Here is a 25,287-nt window from a genome sequence, read left to right as displayed (position 1 = left end):
ACGGACTGTCTGACATGCCTACTTGGATGCTGTCACCGATGTAATCCTTTAACAGACAGACGCACGCTTGTCGCTGCTGCTTTGAGGATTCAAGTGCGGCTACAGCCCACACAATTCACAAAGACAGAAAAAAAAAAAGAATATTTTTAATGTTTGTGGAGCACACTTTGAGGGTTACACCACCCTTTAACAGACAGACGCACGCTTGTCGCTGCTGCTTTGAGGATGCAAGTGCGGCTACAGCCCACACAATTCACAAAGACAGAAAAAAGAAGAAGAATATTTTTATTGTTTGTGTAGCACACTTTGAGGGTGTCACCACCCTTTAACAGACAGACGCACGCTTGTCGCTGCTGCTTTAAGGAAGCAGGTGTGGCTACAGCCCACACAATTCACAAAGACAGAAAAAAGAAGAAGAATATTTTTATTGTTTGTGTAGCACACTTTGAGGGTGTCACCACCCTTTAACAGACAGACGCACGCTTATCGCTGCTGCTTTAAGGATGCAGGTGCGGTTACAGCACACACAATTCACAAAGACAGAAAAAAGAAGAAGAATATTTTTATTGTTTGTGTAGCACACTTTGAGGGTGTCACCACCCTTTAACAGACAGACGCACGCTTGTCGCTGCTGCTTTAAGGATGCAGGTGCGGCTACAGCCCACACAATTCACAAAGACAGAAAAAAGAAGAAGAATATTTTTATTGTTTGTGTAGCACACTTTGAGGGTGTCACCACCCTTTAACAGACAGACGCACGCTTGTCGCTGCTGCTTTGAGGATGCAAGTGCGGCTACATCGCACACAAGTCACAAACACATTAAAAAAATAGTTTTTTATTTTTTGGAGCACTTTGAGAGTTACACCACCCTTTAACAGACAGACGCACGCTTGTCGCTGCTGCTTTAAGGATGCAGGTGCGGCTACAGCCCACACATTTCACAAAGACCGAAAAAAAAAGAACAATATTTTAATTGTTTGTGTAGCACACTTTGAGGGTGTCACCACCCTTTAACAGACAGACGCACGCTTGTCGCTGCAGCTTTAAGGATGCAGGTGCGGCTACAGCCCACACAATTCACAAAGACAGAAAAAAGAAGAAGAATATTTTAATTGTTTGTGTAGCACACTTTGAGGGTGTCACCACCCTTTAACAGACAGACGCACGCTTGTCGCTGCTGCTTTAAGGATGCAGGTGCGGCTACAGCCCACACAATTCACAAAGACAGAAAAAAGAAGAAGAATATTTTTATTGTTTGTGTAGCACACTTTGAGGGTGTCACCACCCTTTAACAGACAGACGCACGCTTGTCGCTGCTGCTTTAAGGATGCAGGTGCGGCTACAGCCCACACATTTCACAAAGACCGAAAAAAAAAGAACAATATTTTAATTGTTTGTGTAGCACACTTTGAGTGTGTCACCACCCTTTAACAGACAGATGCACGCTTGTCGCTGCTGCTTTAAGGAAGCAGGTGCGGCTACAGCCCACACAATTCACAAAGACAGAAAAAAGAAGAATATTTTTATTGTTTGTGTAGCACACTTTGAGGGTGTCACCACCCTTTAACAGACAGACGCACGCTTGTCGCTGCTGCTTTAAGTATGCAGGTGCGGCTACAGCCCACACAATTCACAAAGACAGAAAAAAGAAGAAGAATATTTTTATTGTTTGTGTAGCACACTTTGAGGGTGTCACCACCCTTTAACAGACAGACGCACGCTTGTCGCTGCTGCTTTAAGGATGCAGGTGCGGCTACAGCCCACACAATTCACAAAGACAGAAAAAAGAAGAAGAATATTTTTATTGTTTGTGTAGCACACTTTGAGGGTGTCACCACCCTTTAACAGACAGACGCACGCTTGTCGCTGCTGCTTTGAGGATGCAAGTGCGGCTACATCGCACACAAGTCACAAACACATTAAAAAAATAGTTTTTTATTTTTTGGAGCACTTTGAGAGTTACACCACCCTTTAACAGACAGACGCACGCTTGTCGCTGCTGCTTTAAGGATGCAGGTGCGGCTACAGCCCACACATTTCACAAAGACCGAAAAAAAAAGAACAATATTTTAATTGTTTGTGTAGCACACTTTGAGGGTGTCACCACCCTTTAACAGACAGACGCACGCTTGTCGCTGCAGCTTTAAGGATGCAGGTGCGGCTACAGCCCACACAATTCACAAAGACAGAAAAAAGAAGAAGAATATTTTTATTGTTTGTGTAGCACACTTTGAGGGTGTCACCACCCTTTAACAGACAGACGCACGCTTGTCGCTGCTGCTTTGAGGATGCAAGTGCGGCTACATCGCACTCAAGTCACAAACACATTAAAAAAATAGTTTTTTTATTTTTTGGAGCACTTTGAGAGTTACACCACCCTTTAACAGACAGACGCACGCTTGTCGCTGCTGCTTTAAGGATGCAGGTGCGGCTACAGCCCACACGTTTCACAAAGACCGAAAAAAAAAGAACAATATTTTAATTGTTTGTGTAGCACACTGTGAGGGTGTCACCACCCTTTAACAGACAGACGCACGCTTGTCGCTGCTGCTTTAAGGATGCAGGTGCGGCTACAGCCCACACAATTCACAAAGACAGAAAAAAAAAGAACAATATTTTAATTGTTTGTGTAGCACACTTTGAGGGTGTCACCACCCTTTAACAGACAGACGCACGCTTGTCGCTGCTGCTTTGAGGATGCAGGTGGAATCTAGACGGGATTTGGAACCGGGGACACACTACCTCCATCAATTGTCTAAATCCCACTGCACTAATATCGGATACCGGACGCACGTCTAACACCAACATAGCAGTCAAGGCCTCAGTTATACGTTTTGCTTCAGGATGACTGCTGTCGTACTTCATCCTCATCGCTAGGGACTGTTGGAGGGTCAATTGTTTAGTAAAAGTAGTGATGTTCCTACTTCCTCTCTGGGATGATGAACAACTCCCAGCAGCAGCAACAGCACTAGGAGGAAGTGGTTCTTGATCTTTCCCTATTTTATTTTTATCGGAGAAAGTTTGGTCCTCCATTTATGTTATATTGATATATATACGTGCGGCTAAAGCGCACACAAACACAGAAAATATTTTTTTATTTTTGCTGGAGAGTAGTGCACTTTGTGGGTTACACCACCCTTTAAGAAATGAGCCAGCCGGCTCTTTACTTATGGGACACAGGCGCACGCTTGGCGCTGCTCCTTTGTTGATGCACGTGCAGCCACAGTGCACACAAGTCACAAACACAGAAAATATATATTTTTTTGGTTTGGAGTGTACTTTGGGGGTTACAGAACCCTTTAACGGTCAAGCCAGCCGGCCCTTTACTTATGACACAGGCGCATGCTTGGCACTACTTTGTTGATGCACGTGCGGCTACTGCGCACACAATTCACAAACACAGAAAATAATTTTTTTTTTGGTTTGGACTGGACTGTACTTTCGGGGGTTACAGCACCCTTTAACGGTCAAGCCAGCCGGCCCTTTACTTATGACACAGGCGCACGCTTGGCACTACTTTGTTGATGCACGTGCGGCTACTGCGCACACAATTCACAAACACAGAAAATAATTTTTTTTTTGGTTTGGACTGGACTGTACTTTCGGGGGTTACAGCACCCTTTAACGGTCAAGCCAGCCGGCCTTTTACTTATGACACAGGTGCACGCTTGGCACTACTTTGTTGATGCATGTGCGGCTACTGCGCACACAATTCACAAACACAGAAAATAATTTTTTTTTTGGTGTGGACTGGAGTGTACTTTCGGAGGTTACAGTACCCTTAACGGTCAAGCCAGCCGGCCCTTTACTTATGACACAGAAGCACGCTTGGCACTACTTTTTTGATGCACGTGCGGCTACTGCGCACACAATTCACAAACACAGAAAATAAATTTTTTTTTGGTTTGGACTGGAGTGTACTTTGGGGGTTACAGCACCCTTAATGGTCAAGCCAGCCGGCCCTTTACTTATGACACAGGCGCACACTTGGCACTACTTTGTTGATGCACGTGCGGCTACTGCGCACACAATTCACAAACACAGAAAATTATTTTTTTTTTGGTTTGGACTGGAGTGTACTTTCGGGGGTTACAGCACCCTTAATGGTCAAGCCAGCCGGCCCTTTACTTATGACACAGGCACACGCTTGGCACTAGTTTGTTGATGCACGTGCCGCTACTACGCACAAAATTCACAAACACAGAAAATAAATTTTTTTTTGGTTTGGACTGGAGTGTACTTTGGGGGTTACAGCACCCTTTAACGGTCAAGCCAGCCGGCCCTTTACTTATGACACAGGCGCACGCTTGGCACTACTTTGTTGATGCACGTGCGGCTACTGCGCACACAATTCACAAACACAGAAAATAATTTTTTTTTTGGTTTGGACTGGAGTGTACTTTCGGGGGTTACAGCACCCTTTAACGGTCAAGCCAGCCGGCCTTTTACTTATGACACAGGCGCACGCTTGGCACTACTTTGTTGATGCACGTGCGGCTACTGCGCACACAATTCACAAACACAGAAAATAATTTTTTTTTTGGTTTGGACTGGAGTGTACTTTCGGGGGTTACAGCACCCTTTAACGGTCAAGCCAGCCGGCCTTTTACTTATGACACAGGCGCACGCTTGGCACTACTTTGTTGATGCACGTGCGGCTACTGCGCACACAATTCACAAACACAGAAAATATTTTTTTTTTTGGTTTGGACTGGAGTGTACTTTCGGGGGTTACAGCACCCTTAACGGTCAAGCCAGCCGGCCCTTTACTTATGACACAGGCGCACGCTTGGCACTACTTTGTTGATGCACGTTCGGCTACTGCGCACACAATTCACAAACACAGAAAATAATTTTTTTTTTGGTTTGGACTGGAATGTACTTTGGGGGTTACAGCACCCTTTAACGGTCAAGCCAGCCGGCCCTTTACTTATGACACAGGCGCACGCTTGGCACTACTTTGTTGATGCACATGCGGCTACTGCGCACACAATTCACAAACACAGAAAATATATTATTTTTTTAGCACTTGGGGGGAGCACCCCTGATGGACAGAGCACCCCCTGGACAACACTACAGCACCCCTTTAGGACTGGGACACTGCACAGGACTTTGGAGTGGACACAGCCCCTATGGAGAACTGACTGCACAACACAGTCCAGCCAGCCCCTATGGACTTTGAAGTAGTGGACACAGCCCCTATTAACAACAGCAGCACAGCACAACACAGCCAGCCCCTATGGACTTTGAAGTAGTGGACAACAGCAGCACTACACTACACTACACAGCCCTAACTCCCACCCTCCCTCTTCACTGTCCACAGCCGAGTGAGAAAATGGCGCCGACGCGGGTACCTTATATAGGATCCAAAACCCGCGAGACTCGGAAGGCGGGATGATGACGTTTTGCCTCGATTTCAGATCCGAGTCAGGCGGGAAAAGTCGAGCCTGATTCGGATCGGACTCGGATCGGGGGGGCTCGGGGGGGTTCGGATTTCAGAAATCCGAACCCGCTCACCCCTAGTGTAAATTAATATTTTCATTCAAATTTACTAAAATCCTCTTGCCTGGAGACAGGCTCTGATATGAGCCTGCCCTGGTGAAGAGCTGGAAGCTTTCTGGTTTGGTCTGTGCATGTGCGGCTGTCAGCCTGCGCATATCTCACCATGGGCCAACGGAGAGGGATCCGGAGCACCCCTCTCCAGAAGAATTTGCTAAATTGTAGCCCATAGGCTTCTATAGGGTAACGCCATCTGGACATGGCATTAACCTAACAGGGCCAAGCTCGGGAGTGTTTCACAATATACTAGTAGAAAAGCCGGGGCCACTTGCTTGTGTTTGCCCCCCATGCTGAAAGTTGCCAGCCAGACCCTGGTTATCTGTGTAAAACTATGAATCCAATGACTATTGTTATAGTTGTTATCCTGTTTGGTAAATTTACTAAAGCTTGTGCATAACTGTTTTCCTGGGCAACCACTTTAGCCTTGTTGCTATAAAGGTATAATATTGAGTCTCCGGCTGGGAAGGGAACTTGTGCTGTTCCTCTGACAATGTTATAAATCCTATATCAATATTTCAGCATCAGCCACAAATGAACATAACTTTTTCCTTCAGTTATAAATACTGAACAGTTGACTGTTACTACGGCAGATACACAGGGGTGACAGCCAGGGTTCTGAGCTGAGGGACTTTTTCAGAGATGGATGGAATAGCACAGCCGCACACAAGCCGCACACAAACCGCATACAAGCCGCGGTGAAATTCTGTCCATTTAAAATGCAAATGCAGAAGGAGGTGTCACACACGTTGCGATTGTTGTCCCTCTGGCCAGGCTGCGGTAGCTGAAGCTTACCGCAGCCTGACCAAGCACCCACGCGGACCCTGGCCTCATCCCTCACGGAAAACGGGGACAAAACGTCCACGTTTCTGGGAAAGCAGACCAGGAACGCCCCCGCTCGGTCTCCCAAATGCAGGATAGCCTGTCAATCAGACTGCGGCAGTGAGGCTCTGCGAGTGAACTAGCAGATGAAGGGCTGCACATGTGCAGTACACCTCATGCGCATGCACAGTCCACCCACCATCGGAGAGGTGTGCTAACCATCGGGTTAGCGTACATCTCTGAATAAGGCCCTAAAGTAGGCACTAACTACTAACTTTGGTTAGTTTTGTTTCAATGGAGCCGACTTCAAAATGCTGAGTCTCACAATAACAAGATACTCAATAGGTTGTGCAGTACGAGTAATTTCCTGCTAACAAGAATAGCTGCTTAATCTACTTAACTATATATATATAATTAATTTGGTATATTATATTCAGTGAAAATCACCAAGGTTGTTATAATGGGACAGTATGACTGATATGAGGCACAGTCTAATGGCTGTGAGGGGAGGTAGTGGTCTACCTGCTCTGGCCTGGTGGGAAATTAGAATGAAATAAAGAATATTACACATGTGAGAGGTCTTGTTACCACCCCCGTGTATATATATATATATATGTATATTAGGGGTGAGCGGGTTCTTATTTCTGAAATCCGAACCCCCCCGAGCCCCCCCGATCCGAGGCCGATCCGAATCAGGCTCGACTTTTCCCGCCTGACTCGGATCTGAAATCGAGGCAAAACGTCATCATCCCGCCTTCCGGGTCTCGCGGGTTTTGGATCCTATATAAGGTACCCGCGTCGGCGCCATTTTCTCACTCGGCTGTGGACAGTGAAGAGGGAGGGTGGGAGTTAGGGCTGGCTGGGCTGTGTAGTGTAGTGTAGTGTTGGGCAGAGTAGTGTTGTGCTGTGCTGTGCTGCGCTGTGCTGCTGTTGTTAATAGGGGCTGTGTCCACTACTTCAAAGTCCATTGGGGCTGGCTGGACTGTGTTGTGCAGTCAGTTCTCCATAGGGGCTGTGTCCACTCCAAAGTCCTGTGCAGTGTCCCAGTCCTAAAGGGGTGCTGTAGTGTTGTCCAGGGGGTGCTCTGTCCATCAAGGGTGCTCCCCCCAAGTGCTAAAAAAATAATATTTTTTCTGTGTTTGTGAATTGTGTGCGCAGTAGCCGCACGTGCATCAACAAAGTAGTGCCAAGAGTGCGCCTGTGACATAAGTAAAGGGCCGGCTGGCTTGACCGTTAAAGGGTGCTGTAACCCCCAAAGTACACTCCAGTCCAAACCAAAAAAATGTATATTTTCTGTGTTTGTGAATTGCGTGCGCAGTAACCGCACGTGCATCAACAAAGTAGTGCCAAGCGTGCGCCTGTGACATAAGTAAAGGGCCGGCTGGCTTGACCGTTAAAGGGTGCTGTAACCCCCAAAGTACACTCCAGTCCAAACCAAAAAAAAAAATATTTTCTGTGTTTGTGAATTGTGTGCGCAGTAGCCGCACGTGCATCAACAAAGTAGTGCCAAGCGTGCGCCTGTGTCATAAGTAAAGGGCCAGCTGGCTTGACAGTTAAAGGGTGCTGTAACCCCCAAAGTACACTCCAGTCCAAACCAAAAAAAAAAATATTTTCTGTGTTTGTGAATTGTGTGCGCAGTAGCCGCACGTGCATCAACACAGTAGTGCCAAGCGTGCGCCTGTGTCATAAGTAAAGGGCCGGCTGGCTTGACCGTTAAAGGGTGCTGTAACCCCCAAAGTACACTCCAGTCCAAACCAAAAAAATTTATATTTTCTGTGTTTGTGAATTGCGTACGCAGTAGCCGCACGTGCATCAACAAAGTAGTGCCAAGCGTGCGCCTGTGTCATAAGTAAAGGGCCGGCTGGCTTGACCATTATAGAGTGCTGTAACCCCCAAATTACACTCCAGTCCAAACCAAAAAAAAAAATATTTTCTGTGTTTGTGAATTGTGTGCGCAGCAGCCGCACATGCATCAACAAAGTAGTGCCAAGCGTGCGCCTGTGTCATAAGTAAAGGGCCGTCTGGCTTGACCGTTAAAGGGTGCTGTAACCCCCAAAGTACACTCCAGTCCAAACCAAAAAAAAAAAATATTTTCTGTGTTTGTGAATTGTGTGCGCAGTAGCCGCACGTGCATCAACACAGTAGTGCCAAGCGTGCGCCTGTGTCATAAGTAAAGGGCCGGCTGGCTTGACCGTTAAAGGGTGCTGTAACCCCCAAAGTACACTCCAGTCCAAACCAAAAAAATATATATTTTCTGTGTTTGTGAATTGTGTGCGCAGTAGCCGCACGTGCATCAACAAAGTAGTGCCAAGCGTGCGCCTGTGTCATAAGTAAAGGGCCATCTGGCTTGACAATTAAAGGGTGCTGTAACCCCCAAAGTACACTCCAGTCCAAACCAAAACAAAATATTTTTTCTGTGTTTGTGAATTGTGTGCGCAGTAGCCGCACGTGCATCAACAAAGGAGCAGCGCCAAGCGTGCGCCTGTGTCCCGTAAGTAAAGAGCCGGCTGGCTCATTTCTTAAAGGGTGGTGTAACCCACAAAGTGCACTACTCTCCAGCAAAAATAAAAAAATATTTTCTGTGTTTGTGTGCGCCTTAGCCGCACGTATATATCAATATAACATAAATGGAGGACCAAACTTTCTCCGATAAAAATAAAATAGGGAAAGATCAAGAACCACTTCCTCCTAGTGCTGTTGCTGCTGCTGGGAGTTGTTCATCATCCCAGAGAGGAAGTAGGAACATCACTACTTTTACTAAACAATTGACCCTCCAACAGTCCTTAGCGATGAGGATGAAGTACGACAGCAGTCATCCAGAAGCAAAACATATAACTGAGGCCTTGACTGCTATGTTGGTGTTAGACGTGCGTCCGGTATCCGCCATTAGTGCAGTGGGATTTAGACAATTGATGGAGGTAGTGTGTCCCCTGTTCCAAATCCCATCTAGATTCCACCTGCATCCTCAAAGCAGCAGCGACAAGCATGCGTCTGTCTGTTAAAGGATGGTGTAACCCTCAAACTGCGCTCCACAAACAATAAAAATATTCTTCTTCTTTTTTCTGTCTTTGTGAATTGTGTGGGCTGTAGCCGCACTTGCATCCTCAAAGCAGAAGCGACAAGCGTGCGTCTGTCTGTTAAAGGGTGGTGTAACCCTCAAAGTGCGCTCCACAAACAATAAAAATATTCTTCTTTTTTTTTCTGTCTTTGTGAAATGTGTGGGCTGTAGCCGCACCTGCATCCTTAAAGCAGCAGCGACAAGCATGCGTCTGTCTGTTAATGGGTGGTGACACCCTCAAAGTGTGCTACACAAACAATAAAAATATTGTGCTTTTTTTTTCTGTCTTTGTGAATTGTGTGGGCTGTAGCTGCACTTGCATCCTCAAAGCAGCAGCGACAAGCTTGCGTCTGTCTGTTAAAGGGTGGTGTAACTCTCAAAGTGCTCCAAAAAATAAAAAACTATTTTTTTAATGTGTTTGTGACTTGTGTGCGATGTAGCCGCACATGCATCCTCAAAGCAGCAGCGACAAGCGTGCGTCTGTCTGTTAAAGGGTGGTGACACCCTCAAAGTGTGCTACACAAACAATAAAAATATTGTTATTTTTTTTTCTGTCTTTGTGAATTGTGTGGGCTGTAGCCGCACTTGCATCCTCAAAGCAGCAGCGACAAGCGTGCGTCTGTCTGTTAAAGGGTGGTGACACCCTCAAAGTGTGCTACACAAACAATAAAAATATTCTTCTTCTTTTTTCTGTCTTTGTGAATTGTGTGGGCTGTAGCCGCACTTGCATCCTCAAAGCAGCAGCGACAAGCGTGCGTCTGTCTGTTAAAGGGTGGTGTGACCCTCAAAGTGCGCTCCACAAACAATAAAAATATTTTTCTTTTTTTTTCTGTCTTTGTGAATTGTGTGGGCTGTAGCCGCACTTGCATCCTCAAAGCAGCAGCGACAAGCGTGCATCTGTCTGTTAAAGGATTACATCAGTGACAGCATCCAAGTAGGCATGTCAGACAGTCCGTACCTGTACTGGCAGGAAAAAGAAGCAATTAGGAGGTCCCTGTACAAACTGGCTCTATTTTACCTGAGTTGCCCCCCCTCCAGTGTGTACTCCGAAAGAGTGTTTAGTGCAGCCGGGAACCTTGTCAGTGAAAGGCATAGGAGGTTGCTTCCACAAAATGTGGAGAAGATGATGTTCATAAAATGAATTATCAACTCTTCCAGGGAGACCAGCCTCCAGAACGTACAGAGGGACCTGTGGTTGTGGATTCCAGTGGGGACGAATTAATACTCTGTGAGGATGAGGATGTACACAACACTGAAGAGGGTGAGGAATCGGTGGATGAGGAGGATGAGGACGACATCTTGCCTCCGTAGAGCCAGTTTGTGCAGGGACAGATTAATTGCCAGCTTGTTTTGTGGGGGCCCAAACGAACCAATCATTTCAGCCACAGTCGTGTGGCAGACCCTGGCGCTGAAATGTTTGGTTTGTTAAAGTGTGCATGTCCTGTTTATACAACATAAGGGTGGGTGGGAGGACAATTCCATCTTGCACCTCTTTTTTTCTTTGCATTATGTATAGTTTGGGGCCTAGTTTTTCAAACTGCCATCCTGTCTGCCACTGCAGTGTCACTCCTAGATGGACCACGTGTTTGTGCTGCCCACTCGTATCTCTTAGGATAGTCATCCAGCTACCTTGGTGCAACCTTTTGGACATAAAAACACTATTGTGAGGTGTGAGGTGTTCAGAATAGACTGGAAATGAGTGGACATTAAGGTTATTGAGGTTAATAATAGCATAGGAGCAGAAAAACCCACAAATTCTGTGATTTTAGCTGTTTTTATGCTTTTTTTAAAAAAAATACAGATCCAAAACACAAAACCCAGAACCCAAAACACGGAAGGGTGGTTTTGGCAAAACCAATCCAGATCCAAAACACGAAGAAAGATCCAGATCCAAAACCAAAACACAAAACACGAAAACTGGCCGGTGCACACCCCTAATGTATATATATATAATTATATATATACATATATATATATATATATATATATATATATATAAAGATAAAGCACCTTCAGTGTTAATATATCAACAGGCAGTTTAATATGTGTACCACAAAATAATTCTATGTACTGTAGCTTAATTGTATTTGCTCTTTATCTCAGGTAGATATCACCAGGTATGTTCAATAAACCATCCAGATATGGATTGCAGTGAAGCCCATGAAAACCTTCAGTGTTTCTGGAAATACTCTGATACAGGCCCGGATTAATGGGGAGGCAACAAGGGCTGTCACCACGGGGGCCCACACACACACAGAGGGGCCTCTGCACAGGGTCGGTGTGACACTGCCGAGAACAGGTGTCCAGGAGGGGGGGGGGGGGTAGGTTTAGACAACAGTGGGGGGCAAAGGGTTAGGGTTAGTCACTAAGGGGGGAGGGTAAAGTTTAGGCACCAAGGGGGAGGGTTAGTGTTAGGCTGTGCGGGGGGGGTTAGGGTTAGGCTGCAGGAAAGGAGGGTTAGGGTTAGAGGGTGAAGGGGGGAGGGTACTTAGGATATGTACCGAGCCCGTATCAGGAGTCTGAGCATCGGGATGACGCTGTCTGTCTTCTGGCCACCGGCATCTTGACTGCCGGTCTCCCGTATGTATTCTATATAAAACAATACATTATCTCTGTACATTTAAAATATGAAAATCAGGCTTATCTGTTTTGGAGGTAGATAAGATTCCACACACCCAATGCGTTTCATTCCTTTAAGATTGCTAAGGATTTCCTCAGGGGTTGCCCTAAGGGATTAAACTACCTCTAATACATGTAAGCCTGATTTTCATCGTTAAATGTACGTAGATAATGAACATACTAGACTGTTGGAAAATTTTTGCGCAAATCTCTGGGAAAATGGCTACTGCGCTATTTTCCTATTGACTTCTGCTGCAGCAGCGTCATAGCGGATCTCTGGAGAGGTGTTTATAATTATATGGGTGCATAGTGTGTGGTATGGGGGGCCCGTGTGCACAGAATACCCTGCACCCAATATACGGAAACATTGTATTTAGCAAGAGTTGCAGAGAGCATCTGCAAAGTAATAAAGTGATCTTGGAAGTAATAATATGATTGCACTGTAAGATTTTGGAATATATTTCAGTTATGAAAAGATAGCAGAGAGACATTAGACTGTTTAAACAGCGCAAATTCCATTGAATGATAAAAGTAAAGTCATCTGAGGTATGGACAGTATACATACACGGATAGTAATGTACGGTTTAAAGTAGGATGAGGTATCTATTCCGCAGTCGGCCATCCCGTCGGCATCTGTTGTTGCGGTCTTAATAAACTTTCTTTCGACCTCTACAGTAATTATTTTTCCACCCAATGGTTCTCCTCTCTCATTTGTTAGCCTAGCCTGGAACACAAAAACACTGCGTTATCAGGGACAGGGAACACTTTACTGTATCATATCGCTGTGCATCCATGTATCATATCACTATGCATCTGTGTATCATATCACTGTGCATCCATGTGTCATATCACTGTGCATCCATGTGTCATATCACTGTGCATCTGTGTGTCATATCACTGTGCATCTGTGTATCATATCACTGTGCATCTGTGTATCATATCACTGTGCATCTGTGTATCATATCACTGTGCATCCATGTGTCATATCACTGTGCATCCATTTGTCATATCACTGTGCATCTGTGTATCATATCACTGTGCATCTGTGTATCATATCACTGTGCATCCATGTGTCATATCACTGTGCATCCATGTGTCATATCACTGTGCATCCATGTATCATATCACTGTGCATCTGTGTATCATATCACTGTGCATCTGTGTGTCATATCACTGTGCATCCGTGTGTCATATCACTGTGCATCCATGTGTCATATCACTGTGCATCCATGTGTCATATCACTGTGCATCCATGTATCATATCACTGTGCATCTGTGTATCATATCACTGTGCATCTGTGTATCATATCACTGTGCATCCATGTGTCATATCACTGTGCATCCATGTGTCATATCACTGTGCATCCATGTGTCATATCACTGTGATCCATGTGTCATATCACTATGCATCCATTTATCATATCACTGCGCATCCATGTGTCATATCACTGTGTAACCATGTATGATATCACTGTGCATCCATGTGTCATATCACTGTGCATCTGTGTATCATATCACTGTGCATCCATATGTCATATCACTGTGCATCTGTGTATCATATCACTGTGCATCTGTGTATCATATCACTGTGCATCTGTGTATCATATCACTGTGCATCCATGTGTCATATCACTGTGCATCCATGTGTCATATCACTGTGCATCCATGTGTCATATCACTGTGATCCATGTGTCATATCACTATGCATCCATTTATCATATCACTGCGCATCCATGTGTCATATCACTGTGTAACCATGTATGATATCACTGTGCATCCATGTGTCATATCACTGTGCATCTGTGTATCATATCACTGTGCATCCATATGTCATATCACTGTGCATCTGTGTATCATATCACTGTGCATCCATATGTCATATCACTGTGCATCCATATGTCATATCACTGTGCATCATATGTCATATCACTGTGCATCTGTGTATCATATCACTGTGCATCCATGTGTCATATCAATGTGCAATCGCTCATTAATGCACAAATGGTGCACTATTATGTCGGAAATGACCAGCAATGCGCGTTACCGCTGGTCCTTTCGGAAATCAATCATCGGCTGAACGTTATCGACAGATTGGGCATGTCCAGAGATGATGGAGGATGCCTGCACTGAATGACATAGTGTAGGCACTACAGGGGATGTCATAATCGTACTGTTGTTTCGCCGTCGCCTAATGGATGTGCGGCATTACCCTCCCCAACAGTGCCGAAACCTAACCCTCCCCCCTTCGTGCCTAACCCTAACCCCCAACAGTGGTGCCTAACCCTCCTTCCTAGGGGTGCCTAACTCTAGCCTCCCCCAAAAAAAACCTAATGCTAACTCCGCTATGTAACCTAATCCAACCCCTCTCCCCCAGCGGCTAACACTAAGGAAGCTCCGGACTTACCTTGTTCGGGCAGCTGTCCTGTGTTCCGGCATCAGGATTAAGATAGGTGTCGGTATTTCGAGGCCTATCTTAACTCCCTTGTCGGGATACAGCTGTCGGGATGTTATAACAATTCCTTTGTGGTTAATGTCACAGGTTAGCGCCTCTAGAACAATATGAGCAGCTATGTCTGCGATACGACTATACTGTATATAGTGCACTACTAGTCTCAGAGCGTCTCAGCTGAGCCCGGCATCTCGTCGCTTGTAGCGTATAGATGCTAGATGTATGAATGCACATCTGTATGTGCTGATCTCATTATTCTCAAAGAGAAGACAACTTAATTGTCCTTTTGAAAAAGAAAAAATAATATAATTAACAAATGATGTATCAATTTCTTTCATTGTAATTGGAATTTGTAATATGTGTAACCTATTAGAAGACCAGTGATATAATGTGTGTGATATTCACTCACTCTTAGGCGAAAGTAAAGGCCACGCTTGTAATACCGGATAGAAGGGGTATATTCAATCTGGACATTAATGGGCTGGTTGGTTATCCAAATATAGCAGGATTTTGTAACCAGGATCCCTGGGAAAGAGAGAGAGGCCCAGAGGGGAAACATTAGACATATTATAAAAAAAATGTATATGTCAAACATGCATACATTTTTAATAAAGGCTAAAAGCATTGTGAAATCAATCAGATGTTAGTATCGGAGCATGGGGAAGTCAAACTAAACTAAAAAGAATGTCTGGTTGCTGTGGGTTAGAACATCATGCAAGGCGTTGGGTCAAAAGATGAGACTAGTGTTTGTGGTGGTGGGGATGAGATGGGGGTGCGGTGTTGCCTTAATTGATCTGTTTATGATAAATAGCTATTATGGGATGGCAGGGATGGACTGAGGAAGTAATTCAGCCTCGGCATCCCTTACTGCAGCCACAATAAGGGGCAGGGCCACAACTAACGGGGGCATGTTGCGAGTCACGGGGGTGGCACGAGTATGCAAGATGGGAAACTGTTTTGGATGTTTTTGTTGTATTAGAGAAGCTTTAGGAATTGAAATGATATCTACTAGCAATTGTGCCTGCAGCAGGCAAAGAAAGTTGTCTACAATGCGGTAGAAATTAGGTCCAAAATGTTTGTAATGTGAATTTGGCGCAAACTGAACGCATTATGTTGTGGACTGGAACACATAATGATCACAGCAGGTACATGGTTAAATGAAGCCCATGTTCTATTTACTGTACATTGCATCAGCTCCATAGTTCTCAATCATTTTCTTTCTAGGATAATAGAAGTATTGTGACCTGAACTCAATCAGTACCTTCAATGAAATTATATTTATCTGAGGATGCTGCAGGAAGTGCTGTTCTGCCCAGCGCATCATGATGTCATGCACTAAGAGGGAGTGGCCAGCACATGGTTCCAAAAAGCCCTGTAACAGCACTGGGAATAGTAACATTAATTTGTTGGGGTAATTACCAGGTGAGGTGGTGTGTGAATGTTGGCTTGTTAACGATGCCATGTAATTGTTAAGGTTTTGCAGATTATGAGCCTGATTCAGCACGGATCGCTATTCTGCTTATACACACGCAACTGTGTTTCTACTATCAGCGGTGACATGTAAATGTTTCCATTCGCATTGCGATCGCAGCCTGACATAGGGATGCCCACTTCCCCTTACTCACATCCTTATACTTGGCCAACATAGCAAAATAATCGGTAACATCGAGTAACATCGGATCCATACGCACAGTTAAGGCAGGTCACACCTCACTATGAGACCTCAGGCAGCGTCTGGTATCGCCAGTGAAACACACTGGCACGCCTGCGTTTGCTCTACCCCCCCCCCTCGCAAACAGCGCTCCCTGTCAATTACTCTGTCATGAATCTGCGTAGTCTCTGCATACGCAGTTCTGAAAGCAGCGTTTGGCTCACACACGTGCACTGCGATGCATATGTATGCGCAGTGTGAAGTAATCGACCGATTGCATGCATATTAGCAACTACGTTCCTTGCTGAATCAGGCCCTATGTGGCTAATGCAGAGTTGGTAGCAAAATTAACCCAAATTATGCAAAAAATGCACCAAACAAGTAGAGGTCTATTTACTAAGCAGTGCTAGGAGACAAACAGTCATTTTTCAAACACAGGGCCAGATGTACTTAGCTCTGAAAAGTGATAAAGTGGAGAGTGATAAACCAGCAGCCACTCAGCTCCCAACTGTCATGTTACAGGCTGTGTTTGAAAAATGACAGTTGGGAGCTGAGTGGCTGCTGGTTTATCACTCTGCACTTTTTATCACTTTTCAGAGCTTAGTACATCTGGCCCATAGCCTGTGACATGGCAGTTAGGAGCTGATTGGCTGGTACCTTACCTCATTTCACTTTGTCTCCTAACACTGCTTAGTAAATAGACCCCATATTGTGATTCAGCCTATGTGCACCATACATGTAATGAGAAAGGTATCCGGTCAGAATGATGGCATGGACATAAGGTCAACATAAGGTCAACAAGAAAAATGTTGACATTCACAATTCACAGTTAAGTCACACATGGGGGGACAGAAGAAGATATGAGGGGATGGGCAGAGGTATATGTGATGGAGGGCAGCAGGAGGCACATATGGTGAACAGGCAGAGGCAGATATGGGGGGGACAGAAGAAGATATGAGGGGATGGGCAGAGGTATATGTGATGAGGGCAGGAGGAGGCACATATGGTGAACAGGCAGAGGCAGATATGGGGGACAGGTAGGGGCAGGCATGGGGGTATGTAGGAGCACACATATCTTTTTTCTGGAGTTTCAGTGTTTAAAAAGTGTCAGAGTTTACTACTAAACTGTCACATTTTCTCATTTCTCACCCTATCACATTCGGCCCTATGTTTTTGTAATAAAAAAAATGACTAGTCTATTAAAATCACACAATTAGATAAGAGTTAATAAGATGGTAAGAGTAAAATGAATGTGTTGTCCATAAAGACATATGTGCTTATTAGTACCTGTTCCCTTTTCTTTCACAGTGATATTACAATTAAGGCTGCTTTCAAGTCCAGATAACTGCAGTATAAAGATATCCAGGGGCATCATGTTGCTGTAAAAGCCATTAGCATCCAGCTGTAAAGATATATAAATAGGAGAGTTTGTCCCTTAACAATATACAAATAAATAGTTTCAAACAATAATTTGTGCAATAATTTCTAAAATTATTTAAGATTTCAATTATATGCAATATTTAAATTTAATTCAAAAACACATAATACACACAAAAAAATATATAGAACATACTAAATATGCATACTGGGTGATCCAACATCAAAAAAATAAATAAAAAGATATATGTATATTAGGGATGAGCGGGTTCGGATTTATGGAATCCGAACCCCCCCGAGCACCCCCGATCCGAGTCGGGTCCGAGTCAGGCTCGAGTTTTCCCACCTGACTCGGATCTGAAATTTAGGCAAAACGTCATCTTCCCACTTCCAGATCTCGCGGGTTTTGGATTCTATAAAAGGGTGGGAGTTAGGGCTGGCTGGGCTGTGTAGTGTAGTGTAGTGCAGTTTAGGTTGTGCTGTGCTGTGCTGCGCTGTGCTGCTGTTGTCCATAGGGGCTGGCTGTGTTGTGCTGTGCTGCTGTTGTCCATAGGGGCTGTGTCCACTCCTCCAAAGTCCATAGGGGCTGGCTGTGTTGTGCTGTGCTGTGCTGCTGTTGTCCATAGGGGCTGTGTCCACTCATCCAAAGTCCATAGGGGCTGTCTGGGCTGTGTTGTGCAGTAAGTTGTCCATAGGGGCTGTGTACACTCCAAAAGTCTATAGGGGCTGGCTGGGCTGTGTTGTGCAGTGTCCCATAAAGACTGTAGACCTAAAGGGGTGCTGTAGTGTTGTCCAGGGGGTGAACTGTCCATCAGGGGTGCTCCCCCCAAGTACAAAAAAACTATATTTTATTTCTGTTTGTGAATTGTGTGTGCTGTAGCCGCACCGGCATCAACAAAGTAGCAGCACCAAGCAGGCGCCTGTGTCATAAATCTGTATAAAAGGGTGGTGTAACCCCCAAAGTGCTCTCCAAAAAAATAAAAAATTCTTCTTTTCTGTGTTTTTGAATTGTGTGCGCAGTAGCCGCTCGTGCATCAACAAAGTAGCAGCGCCAATTGTGCGCCGATGTCTTAAGTGAAAGACCGGTTTGGATATCTGGTCCAGACAGAAGGACCAGCCAACAATTTCTGACATGTCTACTGTCACTGCTTATGATACTGTCACCATTTACAGAATGGTGGAGGATTACATCAGTGACAGCATCCAAGTAGGCATGTCAGACAGTCCGTACCTGTACTGGCAGGAAAAAGAGGCAATTTGGAGGCCCCTGTACAAACTGGCTCTATTTTACCTGAGTTCTCCCCCACTCCAGTTTGTACTCCGAAAGAGTGTTTAGTGCAGCCGGGAACCTTGTCAGCGAAAGGCGTAGGAGGTTGCTTCCACAAAATGTGGAGAAAATTATTTTCATCAAAATGAATTATTAACTCTTCCAGTGAGACCAGCCTCCAGAACGTACAGAGGGACCTGTAGTGGTGGATTCCAGCGGGGACGAATTAATACTCTGTGAGGATGTACACAACACTGAAGAGGGTGAGGAATCGGTGGATGAGGACGACATCTTGCCTCCGTAGAGCCAGTTTGTGCAGGGACAGATTAATTGCCAGCTTGTTTGTGGGGGTCCAAACGAACCAATAATTTCAGCCACAGTCGTGTGGCAGACCCTGGCGCTGAAATGATTGGTTCGTTAATGTGTGCTTGTCCTGTTTATTCAACATAAGGGTGGGTGGGAGAGCCCAAGGACAATTCCATCTTGCATCTCTTTTTTTTCTTTGCAGTATATACTGTTTGGGGCCTAGGTTTTCAAACTGCCATCCTGTCTGCCACTGCAGTGCCACTCCTTGATGGGCCACGTGTTTGTGCCGCCCACTTGTGTCGCTTAGCATAGTCATCCAGCTATCTTGGTGCAACCTTTTGGCCTAAAAACAATATTGTGATGTGTAAAGTGTTCAGAATAGACTGGAAATTAGTGGAAATCCTCCTATAAATGATGAATAGTTCCAATTAGGAGATATCCTTATAGTAAAACGTCATAAAGTTCATTTCTAAATGACTTGCAGTGTTTAATATAGCACTGAATTCTGCCTTGCATTAACCCACTGTTGGAAGTGCAGATGAAAATCCTTTATATAATGGCAGATTTAGTTGTTGCAGTAATATCACTACAACCTCCATCTGTAAAAGTCTTTGTTTTATTGACTACTAGTTGGTGTACCCGGCATTGCACGGGATTTTAAGAATGTTTAATATTCTTACAGCTTTTCAACATAGTTGAAATCAAATCAGTAGTAAGGAAATATCACTAAGAATATTGAAAACAAATGTGCAGTTTGGGACTTCATGAACTTTTAGGTAACGCAATAAATAAAAATATTGTATAGTGAAACTTGTAGAAGAGCCTCATTAGCTTTATGGAACAGACCTGGTGCTTTCAGTGTGTACTGGAATGTTCCTCAGGTCCCAGCCAGATAAATCTGACCAACTAAACAGATGCATCTGCCCAGGCTGAGCTAATCAGTATTGCAGCCATGTGTTACACGGGAAGCATCCCTCTTTACCCAAAATGAGCCATTTCATCGCTGGCCCCCAGCCAGGGGTCTGCAAAAACAGCTGAACTGGTCCTGTCATTGCAATGACAGTGAATTAGGAGGGGAGGGCGGACTGGCTCACTGACCTCACCTTGCAGCTGCCCCATCCACACTGGCTCTCAGGAGAGGGCGCAGCCACTTTATAAGGACTCCCTGAGTTGCCTCCAGCACTCTCCCCACCACTGCTCACATCCATATACAACCCATCATGGTGGATCAGTTCGTGGGCACCTGGAAGCTGTGTGACAGCCAGGGCTTCGATGAGTACATGCAGAGTCTGGGTAAGGATTTTCTACGCTCTATTTCTCCTGTGCACCAACACTAAAAATCATTTTTGAAGTAATATTGGCAACAAACGAAGTTTGTTTACATACAACCTCCGATCGCGAAGTGTAAGTTATTATAGTCAGAGAGCTGAGAATGCTGTGAAAGCCTGCTAAAGCTCTCTCCGATAATAAACATTAAGATCATGACAAAACATGACAACACAAAACGCTCGCTCTGAGGCCCTACCCATATGCCGTGAGGACCCACAATGAGCGTACAGCAACAATTTTGTTTTTTATTTATTTAAAAATTAACTAATTAATTTCGATTTGGAATTTTTTTAGTTGCCTTGGCCATGTTTTAATACACTCGTATGTAAAATTTCATTATCTTTGCTTGTAAACTGTGGATTTGTATAGAAAGACAGAAGGACAAATTTTCACTTTTATATATTAGATCAGCCCCTACTGGATACTGGCTACTGTCCCTTAACAATGTAACATTTTTGTATTTTTCCATAATTGGATAACATTTCCCAGATTGTAAATTATATGTATATTGTAAAAAGTTCTGTCACCTTATTTATATAAGTGGAAAACTGAAATGACACCATATACCCACAATCAGCCATGATGATGTGAAACGCCTCAGATTCCTGCTTGGATTTTCTTTTGGAATCTCCCAGAGGAGAGGTATAAAAAGTGTGAATTAAGTGCAACACGTGTTCAAACACAAAACCCCTAACAAGATTGCCCTCGCACTGTTGCGCTTTCCTTACTGTTATGGAACATATAATATAATACTGGGATATTACATTTTCTTTACTTTACAGCATTAGGGAACCCTACTGCTGTAAAGAAAATGTAATATCCCAACCACAGGGGTAATTTAGTGACTTCTACGGGGTTTTGTAGGAAAAGCGAGGCGAGTGTAAGCAGGGGATATTGGGCCGGATTTAGGTGTGGATGCAGTGCCACTGTTTGAGCTTTTTAGCCACTGCTCATGCTCAAAAAGTACTGGAAACCCCTACAGCACATGTATACCACTGAGTTCATGCAGTGAAAAGTCGCTTGCAATAGAGCTAGCAGCGCACAACCATGGGTGTTCCTGAGCGGTGACTAGGCGGTGGCCTGAAGTGTTTGCAAAAAAGCCAGTTTCATGGGTTTTTTATGGGAGTGTCACAGGCATGTCCGTGAATGCGGCTGCAGATCTACAGTTCAGGGGAGAATGTATCACTGAGCAGCCCATATGCTGTCACAAGTGTCGATGGTGCATGCAATGGTGCACCCAGGCGCCAAGAGGGGGTGTAGTGGGTACTAATTACTTGGGACCGGACTTGTTGGAGCTGCTCGGAGGGGGCCCAGGTCCACCTCCCCATAACATTTTCTACCTGTGAGTTCCACGCCAGAGGCCCCTCTCCCCAGTCTAGCACACGCTGAGCAGCAGCAGTATCTTTCTGCCTTCTGTGTGGGAGGAAACAATCACACTGATCCCCCCCCTGCTTCTACCCCTGGCTGAGGGGCACTTGGCACTGTCCTTGGGCATTAAAAGTGAGGTCTCAGAGCTTGCACAGTCCAAATACGGAAATCCATAGCTGCGAATCCGGAAAGTGTCAAAGCCACATATGTCAGTGCTCACCACTGAATTAGGCCCAGTAACATTTAAAAAAGTAGATACGTATTAAAATATTTGTACTGTACTTCAAGAAAATAAGGGGTATATTTACTAAAGTGAGAGTTTTTAGAAGTGGAAACATCGCCCATAGCAACCAGTCAGATTCTACTTAACATTTAACTAGCACCTTCTAGATGATAATAGCTAGAATCTGATTGGTTGCTATGGGCAAAATCTCCATTTCTAAAAACTCTCACTTAAGTAAATACACCCCTAACTTAAACTGGAAAAAAACGAGGGCAGGCATTTAAAAACTTTAAGAATACCAAATATACTGTAGAGGTTAAAAACAACCCCCCCATGATCCTAAATTCTAGAAATAAACCTCCCTCAACTACTGCAGCAAATTGGTTCAATGTCCTGGAGCAACACATATTCCCCTCTCCTACTCCATCCAGTATGACACCTCAGTTAATTGGCGTTTAGACTATGGGGAGATGGTGGTGACATCTTCCAGCCATTGCTCTCAGCATAATAAGTATCCGAGTGCTTATATTCACAATATACAATTCCAGAGTCACTAGTGGGCTGAGGTTCAGACAAATGGGGGGGGGGGCTTCTCCTGTCCTCATACTAATTTTTAATGATAATTTTAAGAAAGTTTGGAGCTCTACTTTGACTGCATCAAATAACGTTCATCTATATTTACCAGTATATTGGAAATGTATATATAAACCACACTTATGGAATGTGAATTTCATCCCTTATTATAATCACCTCTCCAGTAGAATTCAAACACATTTCTTCCAGTCCCTTGTAACAGTTGCTCGCTCTACCGTAAGTGTATTGGGGTCTTCTACAGCACCTCAGTATGACATCACCTGGTACTGGTTTATTATAGACGTATCTGAAATAAAAAGGGTTACAGATTATGCGTACCATTTAAAGCAGGACGCCAACCATAATTGAGGTGTGAGCTACTTTAGAAAAATGAAACCTCCTGTAGAGCTACTAAAATTGTAGAAAAACAAATCTGGCTAATAAGCGAACAAGTGACGGTTATTTAATGAAAATGTTTCATAGAAAATAACAATGCATTTAATTATTACAGTGATGTTATTGTAGTTTATAAAAAAAATTAAGCACAGGCACATTTCACTGTTAATTACCGGTTCCAAGCAGGTACGTGCAGTAGAGGAGCAAAAGATATAGACAGGGCTGCTCTGTGATTTTCCGGCAGGGCTGGGCAGGAGTCACTCGCTCCACCATAGCATAGACACAGTGGGTGGAACCACGGGGAAGCATGTCAGGTGACTGCTGTAGAGGCTGCGGAAATCACCCAATGTGCTTCCACCTGGCTCCACATATGTCGTCAACGCCATGGGAGAGCCCACGACAGAGCTCACTTCCTCCTAGTTTACTCGGCAGTACTGCAGCTAGGTGAAGTACCAAAATTAAGACCGAGAGCTACCGGTAGCTCGCTAGCTACAGGTTGGCGATCACTGATTTAAAGTTTATCCATTGTCTGCATGCAGTGGGTGCCGCCATAGAATCGCATTTAAATTTCTCACTATCACCTACAAAAGTTTTGCAGCATTGGAGGCTGGTGGAGAGTCTGATTGGATGTGGGAGTGTGTTACATAGGTGTGGCGCAGCACAGGAGTATCTTATGCTGGCCATACACTAGTACGACCAGCATAAGATAAGATTCTACTTACGATTTCCCTTGAACTCCCCGGCAGCTCCCTGGCAGTCCCGGCCACACGATTGACACACTCTGTACAAACAATCACACGATACGATGCATCGTGCGTCCGACGTCTGAGCGGCGTCATTTGCAAAAAAAAAAAAGACTGATGCACGCAAGGTGTGACCCGTGATGCATGCATCTGTCTTTAATAAAATAAACACAGATGCAGGGATGGTTCGGTGAAACCATTCATGCATCAGTGTGAAAAAAAAACCAGAGTGGTAAAATAATTACAGGGCCATTTATACGCAATTTGGCTCCCAGTGCAAAAGTTAAAAATGTGCTCCCACCTCCCCTAGACAGCTTACAGTATTTTTCCTCCTTGTAGTAATGCCCATTACACATTATACCACACACCGTAATATCCATTACACATTATGCCACACACTGTAATGCCTATTACCAAAGTGCCACTTAAATATTTGCCCCCTGACACCATGCTATGCCCCACAGTAAGGTTTCTAATTACTTTTAAATTACTTGCTCATTGTCAGGGGTCTTATACAGTGCCCCCAGTAGTGCCCCTTATACTGTTCCCCCAGTAGTGATCCCCCTATGTCGTGCCCCTTATATAATGCCCTCAGTAGTAGTCCCCCTTATATAGTGCCCTCAGTACTAACCCCCCAGCAGTGCCCCCAGTAGTAGTCCCCCCCAGCAGAGCCTCCAGTAGTAGTCCTCCCCCAGCAATGCCCTCAGTAGTAGTTCTCCCCCAGCAATGCCCCCAGTAGTAGTCCCCCCCAGCAGAGCCTCCAGTAGTAGTCCTCCCCCAGCAATGCCCCAGTAGTCAGGGTTGTCTTAACAGCAGTGTGGGCCCTTGGCAAAGCAATGCACTGGGACCCCTACTCACCCATTCACGGGAAAAAAATTGAAATGGTCAAAAATATTAAACCCTCCTGCATGCCCTTCAGACCTCCCACACATGCAGAGAGACTCTGTATGACTGGTCTGAAGCCGGTGGATGAAGTGAAACTGGGACTGAGGTGAGTACTCATCACTGCCAGGAGTGGGGTGGGGAAGGTTAGATCAGAATACAGTGCACCGACGGCCGGCTTATAAAAATATCACAAATTTACCAACTGGCCGCGGCTACAGGGGGGCGGGTTGGAGGGCCCATACAAGCCTTGTGCCCTTGGGCAACTGCTCAACAAGCCCAATGTAAGAGAAGGCCCTTCCTGTAGTAGTCCTCCCCCAGCAATGCCCCCAGTAGTAGTCCACCCCCATCACTGCCCCCAGTAGTAGTCCACCCCAGCAGAGCCTCCAGTAGTAGTCCTCCCCAGCAATGCCCCAAGTAGTAGTCCACCACCTATGCAGTGTCGTCAGCAGTAATCCCCACCTATGCAGTGCCCCCAGCAGTTTTCCCCACCAGTGCAGTGCCATCAGTTGTGGTCCCACCAGTGCAGTGCCCTCAGTAGTAGTTCCCCCCCAGCAGTGCCCCCAGTTGTAGTCCCCTCCAGTAGTGCCCCCAGAAGTAATGCCCCCAGCAAGCCCCAAGTAGTAGTCCCCCCCAGCAGTTCACCCAGTAGTAGTCCCCCTAGCAG

At 45.0% G+C, this 25,287-nt stretch overlaps 1 protein-coding gene across 1 annotated transcript in view; it reads right to left on the bottom strand.

Annotated features, from left to right (window-relative positions):
• LOC148514828 (ovostatin-like) overlaps positions 1-25,287 on the bottom strand; it is a 306,413-nt gene that overhangs the window by 224,974 nt on the left and 56,152 nt on the right. Inside the window, exons 9-12 of the mRNA XM_088480956.1 lie at positions 22,777-22,906; positions 17,444-17,558; positions 14,915-15,030; positions 12,622-12,780 (exon numbers count right to left, since the gene is read on the bottom strand). Of these exons, the coding sequence (XP_088337082.1) occupies positions 12,622-12,780; positions 14,915-15,030; positions 17,444-17,558; positions 22,777-22,906 (520 nt within the window). The remainder of the gene's footprint in view (positions 1-12,621; positions 12,781-14,914; positions 15,031-17,443; positions 17,559-22,776; positions 22,907-25,287) is intronic.

This window comes from Taudactylus pleione, unplaced genomic scaffold (assembly GCF_031769625.1).
Source record: "Taudactylus pleione unplaced genomic scaffold, aTauple2 ptg000258l, whole genome shotgun sequence".
Taxonomy (NCBI): domain Eukaryota; kingdom Metazoa; phylum Chordata; class Amphibia; order Anura; family Myobatrachidae; genus Taudactylus; species Taudactylus pleione.
The sequence above is the reverse complement of the archived record's forward strand: the minus strand, read 5'-3'. Positions and strand labels throughout refer to the sequence as shown.